General features: G+C 41.3%; 2 protein-coding genes across 2 annotated transcripts; one reads left to right on the forward strand and one right to left on the reverse strand.

The window, feature by feature from the left end:
- Nucleotides 1-4,200: 4,200 nt before the first annotated feature.
- On the reverse strand, nucleotides 4,201-9,633 carry SEC61B (SEC61 translocon subunit beta). Its single transcript, XM_062567965.1, has 4 exons — nucleotides 9,524-9,633; nucleotides 9,296-9,393; nucleotides 8,859-8,960; nucleotides 4,201-4,527 (listed from the first exon to the last, which is right to left on the reverse strand). Exons 1-4 carry the CDS (start codon nucleotides 9,524-9,526, stop codon nucleotides 4,440-4,442), a joined length of 291 nt encoding a protein of 96 aa, XP_062423949.1. The 5' UTR covers nucleotides 9,527-9,633; the 3' UTR covers nucleotides 4,201-4,439.
- Nucleotides 9,634-9,906: 273 nt separating this feature from the next.
- ALG2 (ALG2 alpha-1,3/1,6-mannosyltransferase) lies at nucleotides 9,907-12,314 on the forward strand. Its single transcript, XM_062569745.1, has 2 exons — nucleotides 9,907-10,250; nucleotides 10,700-12,314. The coding sequence occupies exons 1-2, from the start codon at nucleotides 9,930-9,932 to the stop codon at nucleotides 11,600-11,602; spliced, it is 1,224 nt and encodes a 407-aa protein (XP_062425729.1). The 5' UTR covers nucleotides 9,907-9,929; the 3' UTR covers nucleotides 11,603-12,314.
- Nucleotides 12,315-15,157: the final 2,843 nt, after the last annotated feature.

Below are 15,157 nucleotides of genomic sequence, written 5' to 3' on the forward strand. Positions count from 1 at the left end.
ATATGTAGCACAAAATGTTGCCTAGCAACAATGCCTAGCAATGGCAAGGCACTAGTAAATGGAATCTAACTCTATGTTGACATAACCAGCATGAAACAAGTTAAAATGAAATGGTTCAATGATAACTACATGGAAAAAATGTGCTCCAGCAGCTCTTAGTGACTTATTTTATAAGTGCTTTCCTGAATTGTGAATTGTTTTTTTCTTCAAGGATCATGCTGTTGCTAGTATTTTTACTGTTTGGAAAGCCTTATGACTTGCCAAGTATGGTTTCATGAGGTTTTTGTTTTTTCATCACCACACTGCACCCTCAGGTTGGTTCAGCAGCAGCTAGGATGCAGAGACGGGTTTCATCTCAATCTGACATCAAAATGTTGACAACTACTGCAACTACACTGAGCTACCATCCACATCCCTTGTCTGCAGAAACAGGCACCTACACAGCATCTTATCACCTGACAGTAAAACTGGTTAGCAGAACTGCACCATAGAATTGCATGTTTATCACCAGCAACTACAAAAGGAATCCAGGTATTAGTGTCTACATGTCAAAGTCTAAAGCTGAGATAAACCTCGTTTTAGGAGTCTTTCTTTCAGACAGAGAAAAGGAGTTCAGCAAGTTGCGCATCCTCAAGAAAAGTTATGAAAAAAGACTTAGGGGAGTGAAAGCACTACTACTGGATGAAGTAAATGCCAGGAAGGAACAATTCAAGGTCAACTACCCTACCTGGACACTAGGACATATCAAAGACCTCTGTGCTTTTTACAGAATGCTGATGTCTTTTCAGAGATGCTACACTGCCATAGCTATAATGGCCTAAAAGAAATGAGATATGAGGTTTGCTGCAAGAATTAATTTTACTAAAAAATATTTTTCCCCCTTGAAGTGATCATTTTTCATGCAGTGGTCCAAGACAAGTAGTCCTATCTGATGCTGCTCTGTTCTTGAGCTTGCCATGGGAGAGGAAGTGGTTAGAAATAACTTTAGCTTGAAAGTAGAAAATACTCTTCAAAGCAGAACTAGCTAAAACATTCTCATGCATGTTACAAGGTTCTCTGCAGAAATGTAAATATAACCTTTCTCCACACTCTTATATTCCATGAAGACAATTTTACAGTTAAGGAATTTTGCATGCAGACAGCAAGAAAATTAGGATTATTTGAGTCCACTTGAAAGAAAGGTTCTAATTTTACTATTCCCCCCCCCCCCCCAGGAGCTCCTTATGCACAAGTTTTCAGTCCTCTGTAAATCTTTTTTCTTAAATCACCCCTGACCCCCATAAAAGGTGATAAAACAGCCTTTCAGCAGGAGCACAGAAGCAACAATGGAGCAAAAACAGAAACCTAGGCCTACCAAGTCCCACTACTGCAACAGGTCCAGATTCATACTCAGTTATAACACTTCAGGTCCATCTCAACTTTGGGTCAAGCTATTAGGACTTTTCCCCTTGCCAGACATTTTCCTGAGCTAGGGAACACATACTCTCCTCTTCTTCACTGATTACAACATATACTGTATTGTATATGCATATATATAAGTATATACATTCAACATATTCAATATGTACAACATGGTACTTTTATGAAAAAAAGGAGTAACTTCCCAGCCAACCTTGGGAATACAAGACAACTTTAGTTGCTAACAAACTTGGAAGAAAGCCTTACAGAGTAAGTGTCTGATAATTAACAAAAGCTGAGAATACAGCTCTTCTACAGCTGGAACACACTGAATCCAATTTTTGTTCTAATTTTATTTTGAAGATATCTCACTGAGCTAATTTCGTATTTCTGCAGCATTTGTAAACGTATTTACATCTCTCTAATATTATAGGGGCAGAAATGGGACAATTTACTTAACTCAGTAATAAATGCCTGAACATAAAAATCACACCAGAGTTTCATTTTGTTAACATTAAGACAAACAACTCTTTTTAGGAGGCTGTGCTTAGTTCCATTTTATGAAAAGAAAGTAATTTCAAAGAATTCAAATTCTGCCTGGTCAAAAAAATCACAGATACCTACCTTCCAGAGTTGTATTTCCTTCAAAATAATTAAAGTAGGAATCATTTGCAAACTGCAATCCAGTGCAAGAATAAGGGTGTCAAATCTCTGGTGAGCCACATTTGAGCTTGGATTTTTGTCATAAGCAAAATGGGTCTATTCTGTTCACAACTGTCACCAACGGCATGCCTCTGCATTACAGTATTATCCTATTCCTTGGCACAATTCAGTATAATTGATAGTCCCAGAAGAGAAGAGACAACTAGAATATCGTAGCAACAAGATGAGAAGGTCACAGTACAGGTCAGGAAGGAGCCCTACTCAGGAATTTCATTGCACCTGCTCTTGCTATGCCTACCTTTCATTTCACCAAATTCTGAAATAAAAGCAGAAGTTGTAGACACTATGTAATTTTTCCTCAATAAATAAGGCAAAAGGTAAACAGTCTTCTCTTGTAACTCACATTCCAAGTTAAGACTAATTAGTACTAGTAACACTGAAAAGTCTACGTAACCAGCCTTCCACAAAACATATTTATATAAAACAGATGAGAATGTCACTGCTGCCTTAGAATCAAAGCTAAAAGTGTGTAACAGCTTAACCTTTGAAGAACCTAGAGGCATCTCCTTTCAAAAGGGAGAAACTGACGATACGCTTTACCAAGCACCTCATGGAATCTATTAATGTATTTAGAAAATCATGTAGCCCTCATAACATGATCTCAGTATAGCATCCACTCACCTATAGCCAACACAACTGAGAAAAAAAAATACAGGCTCTTCAGTTTGCTTCCTCATACTGCTGAATACATCACAGTACAGTCCAATAGGAGCATAGCATTCACATTTTCAGACTCAACCTTTTGCATTTCTAAGCAGATTAAAAGACCATATATACACCTGTGTGTGTGTGTATACTTTACAGATATATTTATGTATGCATATAGTGAAGACTTTATACTGTGAATGTACTGAAGAGAGCTTACTCTGGCTTATTTTATGTGATAGTATGAGAGTTTCTTGTTAGACGGTAAATTCAGAGTCTAATGTGAAAAAAGAAAAAACATCTTTCTGCTGTCAAAGAGTCTATGTTTGGGACAGTTGACTTTAGTTAGCTAATTTATGCATTTGGAAAACTGACCCTCCAGGAGGTCCTTCAATAACATTCTTGTTATTGAAACAAGAACACTGCGAGAGGTCCTCGGAGGTATATTATCATGACATGATAGCAAAACATGGGAGGAGTTCCACACACTACATGCACCATAGAAAAGAGGCTAGCATGGGAGTAATCAGCTAGATACCAGTAAATAATGAAGCCTAGAGAAACTAGCTTGCTTTTGTGCAGTACAGCTGGCTTCTGGTTTTGTTCTTCTTCTCTGTCATACTACTACTTTAAGGAACTGTAACATGAAAAACAGGCTAGAGTAATTCTGTCTAGTAGTACGGAAAGGACAGATCAGGTTACATGAACCTGAAGAGCACATCAGCTGAGATTTAATTCACTAATGCACTAACATATTTGTATGTATACACAGAGAAGGACAGCTGTCCAGTCATCCAAAGAAAAATAAAAACCAGCACCCAGAAGAAAACTTGAGTGACTATCTGAACAGCCACTTAGTTGTACCTCAGCCTGTTTGCATGTAATGTTATTTAGAAAACAGCTACTTTTCCAGGCCTTCCATTCCATTTTCTTCCTTAAGTCTCCTCAAAGGATTCTAGATATGTGGAAGAAAGTCCAGGGAGTTTTGCATCAAGTACAATTTTCCTCAATTATCTTTGACAGCAATGCAATTATATTCTTTTTAAATCAAAGTGGGTACCTGTTTATATCTTTCCTCAAAGTGCAATTTGAAAGCAAGTATAAACATTTTAAGTATAATTAGCATGGAGTAAAATTTAACTTGCATTGACAAAATAAACTAATCAGCTATTCAACTTTTGTTCTGGAAATAGGTTGGTTGAGCTGGTCATGTTCTTATCTATCTCAGTTTTAACAAACGTGAAAGTAAAAACATGTTTGTGAACAAAATTTATCTTCCTTTCAGAAAATATCTTCTGGTATAAAAATCATACAACAATGATCAATATAAAAGAATCTGTTTTAAACTTCAAACTGTATTGATCAGAAATATGTGTATTTATGAAAACAATAATTAGGCTTTAGTTGTTGCATGTTGAAGTAAAGAATGAAGACTTTTTCCATTTCCATGTACAAATTTTATTGCAATACTTGTATTTTAAGCATACAAATACACAATCACTCATTATAGACCTCAAACCCTGCCAGAGAACTAGAAAGTTCATTCAGTATTTGAGCCAAAGTTGATAAGGACTTCAGCAGCTGACAGGATGCTCCCTCAATCTGCCTCCAAGAACAACCAGGACACACAGTATTTTTGGTCCAAGATGCATGATTTGAGTTTGCAGCTCAGTCTATGAACGAGTGTATTTACCCCAGATGTGCAGCATAAACACAGAAGCAATAAAAAGAAGACTCATGACCAAAACTGGAACAGGACCACTAAAAATAAAGAAAGAAAATGCATTAAAATAAAAAGCAACAAAAAAGTCTGCTTTTCCCACCAGCCAATATCAGCCAATGAGCTCATCAGTTCATATGCAATTGTACAAGAAAGTTCTTCTTCTGTTCCCATAAGAACACCGTAGAACACACAGAAATGGAGAGAGCCACCTTTAACAAAAACTGCTGCTGAAACTATTTTTAAAAAGTTTTAAATATTCCAAATGTTCTATGACTACAAAGCACAATAACAAAACACCATGTGTATTTAAAGGTAATTAACAGTTCACTACTGTTTGTTGTCATGAAATGAATCTCCAGACTTGTAGAATGTTATAATCTCTATTTACTAATCAGACAGCCACCTGAACAAACATGTAGCCAGATATATAAGACAACAGAGTCCTCTAGCGGCTAGTCACATTTTGGCATAAAGTTCACATAATCTAGTAGCTGTCTTCTCAGTTTTTACTTCCTTTGAAAACTGTGGTGGTGGAGAGGAGGCATGTGGGGGTTTGCTGGTGTTTGTTTTTTGAAAAGATGGATAAAATGTCAAAAGTTAAGTCCATTATAAAATCACTACCTAAAAGGTATAATTGCAACAGACTTCTTAATAGTTTTCCCCCACTTCCCACTTTTATGCATGATTTAGAAATTGTAGACAGAGGTTTTTGAAAAGAGTAGCTTAGTTTTAGGGTATATGTTGATAGGCCTAATCAGCTGTCATTGCTATGTCTCAGAATGACATAGAACATTCTATTACACTGCTGAACATTGCTTCATACCACCTGGTATCTGATTTTCAACATGATTTTGGGAGAAACACTGTAAATGTAGTTATTCAATCTTCAAGCTCTAGCAATCTTTGCAATTACTCTGCATTTCAGTTTATAGGCAGAGAAATGTTACTTGAATACAAAGCAAAAACAAAAATGAAATACGACTGAAGTGATTTATTAACATTTTTATAAGATCTTGATCCACACATTTCAAATGTTCATAATTATAATTTTCCACAAGCAGTTCTACAACTGAATGATTATCTATCATGCTTAGGCTTATACGGGTATGGAGAACCCTGAATAGATGTAAAGCATTTAACAAGCAAATTAATGACAAAATACAAACTAAAAGTACACAGGGACTACACAAGTGTGACCACACAAGTAATCTCTTATCAAGAGGTGTCTTTCACTAAACAACAGAACCTGCTTCTCAGTCACCAGTGTTTCACTTGTTGAAGACTACGTCCTACAAGAAACATAAATCGTAAGTGATAGCAGATGCACACATCCTTAACATTTTATCTGAATTACTATTGAATTCATTTATGCCTTTAACAGTAGCAATACTTAAGACAATTGTTGCCTATGGCACATTGGGATAAACTTCTACTTGCCCAAGAGGAACACTACTAACTGGAACAAAGTAAATGAACATAAATATGATTTTTTACATGCAGGTTACATTGGTCCCATTACAGAAATAACAGACATAAGTTTTCAGGACTGACAGTATGTCTATTCCAGATCCACACAGAACCAGTTAAAACACTGGAATTCTCCTCCATGCACCCAAATGGTCTCAGCTTTATATATATATATATATATATATATATATATATATATATATATATATATAATGTATGTATATATCTACAGTGTGTGTGTGTGTGTGTGTGTGTGTGTATATATATATATATATATATATATATATATGTGTGTGTGTGTGTGCTGATTCAGGCACACCTAAAAACTTCATGCTGTGCATCCTAAGAAGTATCTTGCATTAAGCTGCATACCAGTACCATAAGTATAGATAGTTTCCCTATCATGGCTCCACAGGAAACAGCACCTATCATTCTTTAAGCAGGAAAGCTCAAGACAAGATATAGAAACCACAGATACAAAGTAACACAGAAATAAAAACAAGCTTAAGATGACTGTTTTGGTTTTAGCCCTGTAAAAGCACAGAATACTGAGTTTCAAACGGATAAATATCACTAATACCATCCTCAACCACATCCCACAGTCCCCTTTTGCTAGTATCACTTTTAAAGACGTGTATTTTGTAGCATCCCCTCTTACAAAAAAATCTTGCTATTACAAGAAAGTCTTTGTAATAGCAAAACAGACTTGCTTATTCAATGTATTTCTTATTATTTCTGATGTTAACTACACACATTAAGAGTCTGAAGCATCAGAGGTACAGTTACGCACAACAAAAATATGTAACCTTTGATCTATAGCAGAATTGCACTGATCACAGCTAGCAGAAGATAACTTGTTCTTAGGTGTTTCTTAGAATTATTAGGAATTTGTAAAATTCATAAAGCACATATTTTAAAGGGCATAAAGAAATTTAAAAAATAAAATCATGAAAAAAATAAAAAAGAAAATCATGCTAAGCTTTCATACTGCTTTCTGTAGTGATGGTCACAACCATTTTCAAAAGCAGTTTCTGCTGAAGCACTTAACTGAGGCAGCCACAATGCATCTATAACCCATTTTCATTTGAAAGCTTACCAGATAGAACAGAGACCATAGCAATAGGACGATACAGAAAGCATAAAGCTGTAAGAAAGGAAGTTCCTCCCAAGCTAGGGAGAGGAACTTTCCTCCAAGATAGGGAAACTATCTATACTTATGGTACTGGTATACATGATTCACAAAATGTTATAATTTGTCTGCAGCTGGGCTGTAAAAGCAACTCACTTCTACGAACTTCTGTTTCTTCCATTAACAGCCTGACCATAAAGATACCCATGGTAGCTTGCAAAAGCAATCTCAGGGCCAACTGATCCACAACCTTTAACACAGGAACCTCTGGTTGCAGTACAAGTAGGAGGGGAAAGTCTACTGACTTGCTTGTATTGAAGATTAGAACACTGCACTACATATGAGTAGCCACTCAACAGCAAAAAGGAGATGAAGAGATTCAACTAGGAAACTTACAGAAGTAGTTGGTGAAGCTGTTTTGACCATTTTTAACCACTGTTCCATTGGAAAAAAAAAAAATAATAAAAAAAAATAAAAAACACCACTACCTACGGGTAGCATGCTTCCGTTCTTTCAATTTGCTTTTAGTCATTTTTTACCTGAGCTTTAGCAGACTACACGATACACAAATGACTTGCCTATCTGCACAGACATGTGCTAGACCACTACTAATACTCCTGTTCTTTGTCTCTGCTTTGCATGCTTCTTGGAATCACAATGGAAAAAAAGCAAGATCTGCAATAAAAAAATGCCACTATTTTGATGGCTTGCAGTAAGGTTTGTTCTCTTTTCTTTGGAGGGGGGGGGGGGAGAAAAAAAAACCACTTAAAAGGTCAGAGAAGGTACAGTTTGTGACATAGTCACTACCAAGATTATCATAAACCATCTCTCAAACACTTCCCTTGTGTAGTCAGTTGCAATGTAATTTCTACAACTCTTAAAAGCACCCAAGAGTAAAATACTAATAGATTCTAGAAGAGAAGCAACACAGGGATCTTTGGGTCTCCTGAGCCTCTTCAGCCCAACAGCAAAGAATAAAAGATTGTGAAGCACAACTTTACAAAAATCACAAGCCAACATTGTGACTTAGTGCATAGCCTGATCATCTGAAATGCTCCCTCTACTTCCATTACTCAAGTGTAAAGCTGGTTAGGCTAGTTTGGGAAACTAAAGTGAATGACTGAATCTGGTTAAGTAGTAAACGCGTAGGTTCTCTTTACAGTTTAAGAAATACTGCCCCCAGTTATTTGACCACAATCTTGAAAGGTTAATCACGTAATAACAAGAGATAGTATTGGAATGCTATTCACTTCCAAACTTTTAACGCAAGAACTAAAACGGTTTATTTTCAGCTTTTTGATTACCTAAAAATCCCTCAAATTCTGCAAGCACACAGCTATCAACTGTATTATGTTTTTAAAGAGAAGACAGTCACAATATGTATGTTATGTAAAAAATAAAAAGATAAGTAAGGGAACAATTACCATGACTACACAAACATGTATGCAGTTGCCTAAATTCACTATAACATACAGTCTTTCCTAACTTCAAAGAGGAGTCTTCAGTCACAGTCTTCAAAGACAACTTAAAGTAAACCTCAATGAACACAGAGCAGAACTCTTTCTTTTTTTAAACAACCACAGTAAGAAGTATAAAGCAATCTCTCCAGGTTTACAGATTAAATATTAAGTTTCCTCACAATTCTAAACAGCCATCAGTCCAATATGTTTTCCCATGCAGAGCACAACATTAACCTTACAAAGATTTAAAAACTGAATAAATAATTAAAATACATAATCCCCACACCTGCCACCACCCATGTATCCAACTTACACTTTCAGCCCTGGAGAGTCCTCAGTGTAGAAGCGCCACATCCCACCAGTGCCTGTGGATGTGGCACGGCCTGCACTTCTTGTTCCACAGCTGGCATTCTTCCTTTAGAGAGTAAGGAAACGAAGCAAAAGCGAAAACATATCAGCAGTCTACAAGCTCCTGACACTAAATGCTACACGCTCAAGCCGTTTCTATCGGACTGTACAGGCACACAAGCCCAGTTCACGAAGCCTAGCAGCATCCTGCGGGAAAACAGCCAGCCGTACTGGGGGCCAAGAAATTAGGCTCATGTGAGTCCTGCCTGGGACACGCACACAGACACCCACACCCCAGCTCGCTCGTAGCCTCTCTCCACCACCTGTGAGGGCCGCCCAGACACACGCCACGGAAGAAGGGGATGGAGACGGCCGCGCTCCCAGGCCGTGGCGGGCACCTACCTCTGGCGGACTGTGGAGCCGGCCGCGCGAGGAGCCACGGCTTTGCTGGGGGAGCGGCCAGAGGCGCCGACGCTGGTGGCGCTGGGGTTGGGCCCGGGCTGCAGGCAGAAGAGACAAAGGGAAGGGGGAGAAAATACCTCAAATGAGGCAGAAGGAGCCGGCGGGCAGGAGCACCCGCGGCACCCCCGCCGCCCGGCACCCCTGGCCCCCTCGCGCAGAGGGCCGCACCATGGCGCGGGCGATCGCAGCAGCGCCTCACACACTCACGTCCCCGCGCACAGCCGCACCAGCCACGTCCCTGGCCCACGATGCCCCGCCCACCGCCAGGGCCCGTCCCAAGGACCCTGCCGCTGCCCGCAACGATGCCTGATGCCACACTGACTCCTTTTCTGCTGCCCTCGTACCCCCCGAGGACTCTTTCTAGACGATCTAGCTTTCGGTCCCGCCCACTCCTCTATCCGCAGCTGGGCTAAGGCGACCGAGCAAGTGGGAAAGGCGCGAACTGTCGGGCAGCGCCGCCGGCACCCCGCAAACGCGGAGCGGGCGAAGGCTGACGTGTCCTCGGGAACCGGCTGCCTGCGCGTGCGTGGTGCCGCCGCCGCTGCCGGGGCGGGGCAGGCGGCTGGCGGCGGCCATGGCGGCGGCGGGGAAGGGCCCGTCCGTGCTGTTCCTGCACCCGGACCTGGGGCTGGGCGGGGCGGAGCGGCTGGTGGTGGACGCGGCGCTGGCGCTGCAGGCGCGCGGCTGCCGCGTGCAGATCTGGACGGCGCACTTCGACGCGACGCGGTGCTTCGCGGAGGCGCGCGGCTTGGCGGTGCGGTGCGCTGGCGGCTGGCTGCCACGCAGCCTGGGCGGCCGCGGGCACGCGCTCTGCGCCGCCCTGCGCATGGTCTTCGCGGCGCTCTACGTCCTGCTGCTCAGCGGCGAGGAGGTGGACGCCTTCGTCTGCGACCAGGTGCGCGCCCCGCCGCGCCCCCTCCGGGCAGCGCCGGCAGCGCAGAGGGGCCGGCCGGCCGGCCTCCGCGGGCCAGCGGGGGGACGGAGCCGGCCTTGCTCTTCGCGGGGTGGCTGGGTGGGAGCAGGCCCCGCTGGCAGCTCTCTGCTGGGAGCTCTCTGCTCCCTCACTTGCCAGGAAGAGGGAGGGAGCAAAGTCCCCTGATGGGGCCTTAGGTGGGAAGGGGTTCAGGGGAGGAATTCGGAGCCTCAGCAAGGCGGTTTGGGAGAAGTGGCAGGGGGGCTTTGTGTGAGTGTTGCCGGAGGGAGGAAAGGAGAGCAGGTGCTCCTGTTTCCCCTTGGCCTGGACAGGGCCGGCTGTCAGCCAATGCCTGTGAAATCAGTTGTATACACTAGCAGCACTAACATGAGTAGTGATTCTTTTCATCCTGTCTGTCTTGGCTGCACTAGGTGTCTGCTTGCATTCCAATACTTAGACTGGCCAGAAACCGTAAGAAGGTTTTGTTTTACTGTCACTTCCCTGATCAGCTTCTGACGAAGAGAGAATCTTTTCTAAAACGCATCTACCGAATTCCACTTGACTGGCTGGAAGAATACACAACTGGCATGGCAGACTGCATTGTTGTCAACAGCAAATTCACTGCGAGCGTGTTCAAGGACACATTTAAGTCCTTGTCTCACATAAACCCAGAGGTCCTCTACCCATCACTCAACACCAAAAGCTTTGAAACAATAGTTCCTGCAGACATAGCCGACCTGATACCCAAAAAGAAAAAATTCTTGTTTCTTTCCATTAATAGGTATGAGAGAAAAAAGAATCTAGCATTGGCTCTGGAAGCTTTGCATGAGCTTCGTGGGAGACTTGATTCTCATGAGTGGAATGAAGTTCACCTGGTTATGGCAGGTGGCTATGACAAAAGAGTTCTGGAAAATGTGGAGCACTATGAAGAGCTGAGGAGTATTGCGACCAAGCTTAATGTTAGCAATCAAGTGACTTTCCTGAGATCGTTCTCAGATGAACAGAAAATCTCTCTTCTTAGTAACTCTGTGTGTGTGCTTTACACACCAAGTGAAGAACACTTTGGCATTGTACCTCTGGAGGCAATGTATATGAGGTGTCCAGTTATAGCAGTTAATTCAGGTGGTCCCTTAGAATCAATCTTGAATAATGTTACAGGATTTTTGTGTGATCCTCTGCCAACACAATTCTCTGAGGCCATGGAAAAATTTGTGAGAGATCCTCTCTTAAAAGACACAATGGGAGCAGCTGGGAAAGCCAGAGTTATGGAAAATTTTTCATCAGAAGCATTCACAGAACACCTGTACCAATATATATGCAGATTGATACAGTAAAATTATATTTCTGTATTACATTTTACAGCTTTGTATATTTGATCTTTATAGGGGATCAATATTCAGTGTGACTGTGATGAAGAACACTGAATATGTGTTTCTTTGTTTTACTGCTCAATACAAAAAGCAACAAACAAAAAAGCTCCTGCTGTTTTATTAGAAAGGTCACATGAGGGGCTGATTTGCCATTATACAAGTTCTGTGTGCTGTGCCTGGAAAAATGCATAGTTCAAGTCGCATTGACTTGCAAGATTATCACACATTTTACTACTGTATAGTATGGCTAATTCAATTTAGAAAATGCAATCTTGTACAAATAAGACTTGGTATTACTGTACAGCTTTATTTTTTTCTGTAAAGCTGCCTTTCAAAATTTCATTTTTATTAGTTTGTAAATAAAAGAGTTGTTATGGAAAAAATTGCACAATCCAATCGACTGCATGTCTAAAAAAATAAACAACATCCTTAAGGATATGAATGGTGTGATCTTAAAATAATTGGCCTTTTACTGTACTATTCTCCCAGAATTGTTCTGTTTAGTCACACTGGGAATAGCACACAACTGTTTGAGCAGGAGGAAGCTGAGAAAAGAATAAAGCCAAGGACATCAGATTACCTGGGACAAAAATATTAGTTAATGTGATTGAATTCTACATTTATGCAGATTATCTGCTATGCCTAAGGATGTAATTTTATTTTAACAATTTCTGGTTTATAGAGACTTGAACAATACTCTTTATTGAAGATTTCTTTGTGTTCTAAATGAGAGAAATTTAACACCTTTTTTAAAAAGCAGTAATCTGCATCAGGGGATAAAAATAGATTTTATTTTGCCTATTTTAGTGTCAGCTTTTCAGTATAATTTTTCTGAACAGTTTAGCTAGAAAAAGATCCCTACACTTCTTACTGATGAAGTAGCCTTATATGAGACAGTAGTTTTGTCTTTATTTTTCTTTAGTTTTGAACTGTAGTATGTGGTTTTGGGCCAAGACTATCTGTGTTTTGTGACTTCTACTTTTTGTTTGTTTGGTTGGTTGGTTTTTTTACTAGTGTTTTTTTCTTCTGGTACATCTCTAGTAATACACTAATACACAATCCACACAGTTGAATTTTAAACCTGAAAACTGGATTGAGTAATTATATAGTTTCCTTGCTCTTTGAAATCCAGTTTTATACAAAACCCATAATTTTATAGTCTCTGTTCTGCAATATGTGTTGAAGTGTTTAGATGTTCTTTCTTTTAGTATGTCACAACATGCTTTCTGTGTGAAAAACAGACCAGTCTTTCCATTGCTTAGGATTGCACCCTAGGTCTCAGTATAAAGGTAAAAAGGTTAAAGTAGAACAAAAACAATTTCACAAATTCTGTCCTTGCCTTTAATTATAAAGTTAGGATGCTATAATGGTTATTGGGAGCCAGTGATCTGACAGGCCCTATTTCCAACACTTCTGGTTCATTTGAGAGAAACTGGCAAGCTCGAGTCTCCTCTCTTTGTTGGCTGCATTAGCCCTCCTTCCCTACCCCTTAATCTGCTTGAAATACAAAGTTTTGCTAAGTCTTTGCATAATATTTTCGGGAAGGAAGTAGCAATGAGTGACTGAAGGAACTGGAAAGAGAGCAAGAAGATAATTTATGATCATTGAAAAGGTAATGCTTTCAAGAAGTACTTGGCCTGACTATTACAAGCTGCAGTTAGAAGGTGCAAGATGGTTGGTAACGATTCCCATGGCTACTTCGTTTATGTTACATTCACCTTTCCAGCTTGCACTAGAGTTAACATGGAGTTTAAGATATGTCAGTGCATGATGGTCAGGATAGCTGCAGGATAGTTCTGTTCACAGCTCCCAGCATTTAGAAGTGGATTCCTTTCTTTAAAAAATGAAAGCATTCAGTCATGAAAAAGCAACGCTAGCAGAAAGTGGTGGTAGTACTCTGAGGACATGCAGTATGTTTGGTTCTGTAGATCAGGCAACTCATCTGAAATCCAGCAGAATGGTTAGAAATAGGAACAGATTTGCTCTACCTCCACAGGCACAGAAACAGGAATTTTGTGGAAAATGCCACTGAAGTAAATTAATGCAAGTGGTGTCAGGGCTTTTGGTGCACCAGTAGGCTGTAATAGCACTGAGCAGCCTCACCTGTGACCTTCATCTGTGCACCCTCTGCCCACTGGTCCAGGAGCTCAATTTAAGTACAAACATTGGTGTCTAGACTTTTCCTGAGCTGTATTGTAGGTAAGCATGTGCCTAGCCCTGTGCTCCACTGCTCCTGTTGGCTGGATTTAATGGATTGATCTTGAACCTGATCTGTCGTCTCGGCTGGGGATCACTGGACTGTCAACCTGTTATCATCTCCAAGCTGTCTTATTGCCTACTGTGGAATTGTGCCCTGGTCAGTGGGGTCGCTGTCCCTGTATGCTGTGGTCACCCTCAGCTTTTGGCCTGTCTTTTGTTGTGAAAGAGCCACACTTACTCTTCTCTGTGGCAGTTAGCTCAGTCCTTCTCAAACCCTGAGCTGGCCATCATGGGTGGTGGTCAGGATCTTGCCCCTGAGGCTCCCACTCTGCTCCAGGTTAACCTCAAAACAATGCAAGAAACTAATGATCAGCATGTAGAGGCAAGACACAACCCTTCAGGCTTTTTCAGCAACATCTCATCTCCAGCTTCCTGGAGCATTAAGTGGGGACTGGGCAATGGTATGGGATTTATGAGTTAGATGTGGATAATCTTTGCAGCCTATTCAGGAGCCAATACAGGATATTAAATGCTCAGCAGTAATAATCTCCTAGCTCTCTGAGTTGTCCCTAAATTGGATGAAGCCCAAGCGCTGTGTGAAGGACAATGACCCTGCACTCCAAAACTGATGATTTATTCCATATTTTGGAGTATTTTGGGGGATACTGCAATTGTGCAGTGGCCAGGACTGTCTTGCTGGAGTTCCAGGAGGGGAAGTTGTCAGCCACTGGCTATGCAATTCAGCTCATAAAGTTGGCAGTGGAAACTGTGTGGGGAGAACAAGCCCTCACTGCCCACTACAGATGAGAGCTGCCTGAGGTCTTCCAAGATGAGATGACTGATACTGGCCTGCCCCAGTGTCTGGGGCAGCCTGCTGGACCTACCTATCACTCTGGAAAGGCACTTGACTGTGCCAAAGAGAGCATATCTGGACCCTGGGAGGAGCACTGCTATGTTTTGCTCTACTTCCCTTGCTCCCCAGAGGAGAAGCCCATGAAATTAGATGGCATGCAATCTCACCCCTCATCCCAAGAATGAGAACACAGATGGAGAGAAGAGGATGGCTTTTACTGTGGTAAAAAAAAAAAAAAAAAGTCAATGTATTGTCACTTGCCCCAACAATGCCCCCCCCTGCTTTGACTGTCACTAACTGCAGGTACCCAGGAGGTGGCTGGTGGGGCTGAATGACTTTGGAATTGGAAACCAAAGTTAGGAAAGAATGAAAAGTTAGCGAAGCGTGAAAGAAAGAAATCCTGGCAGGCAAGGTGGGGAGAGAGGCACTTCATTTCTCAGTAGTAGTCCAGGTTTTGGTTGTGCATC

This window comes from Rhea pennata, chromosome 2, assembly GCF_028389875.1.
Source record: "Rhea pennata isolate bPtePen1 chromosome 2, bPtePen1.pri, whole genome shotgun sequence".
In the NCBI taxonomy this organism is placed as follows: Eukaryota; Metazoa; Chordata; class Aves; order Rheiformes; family Rheidae; genus Rhea; species Rhea pennata.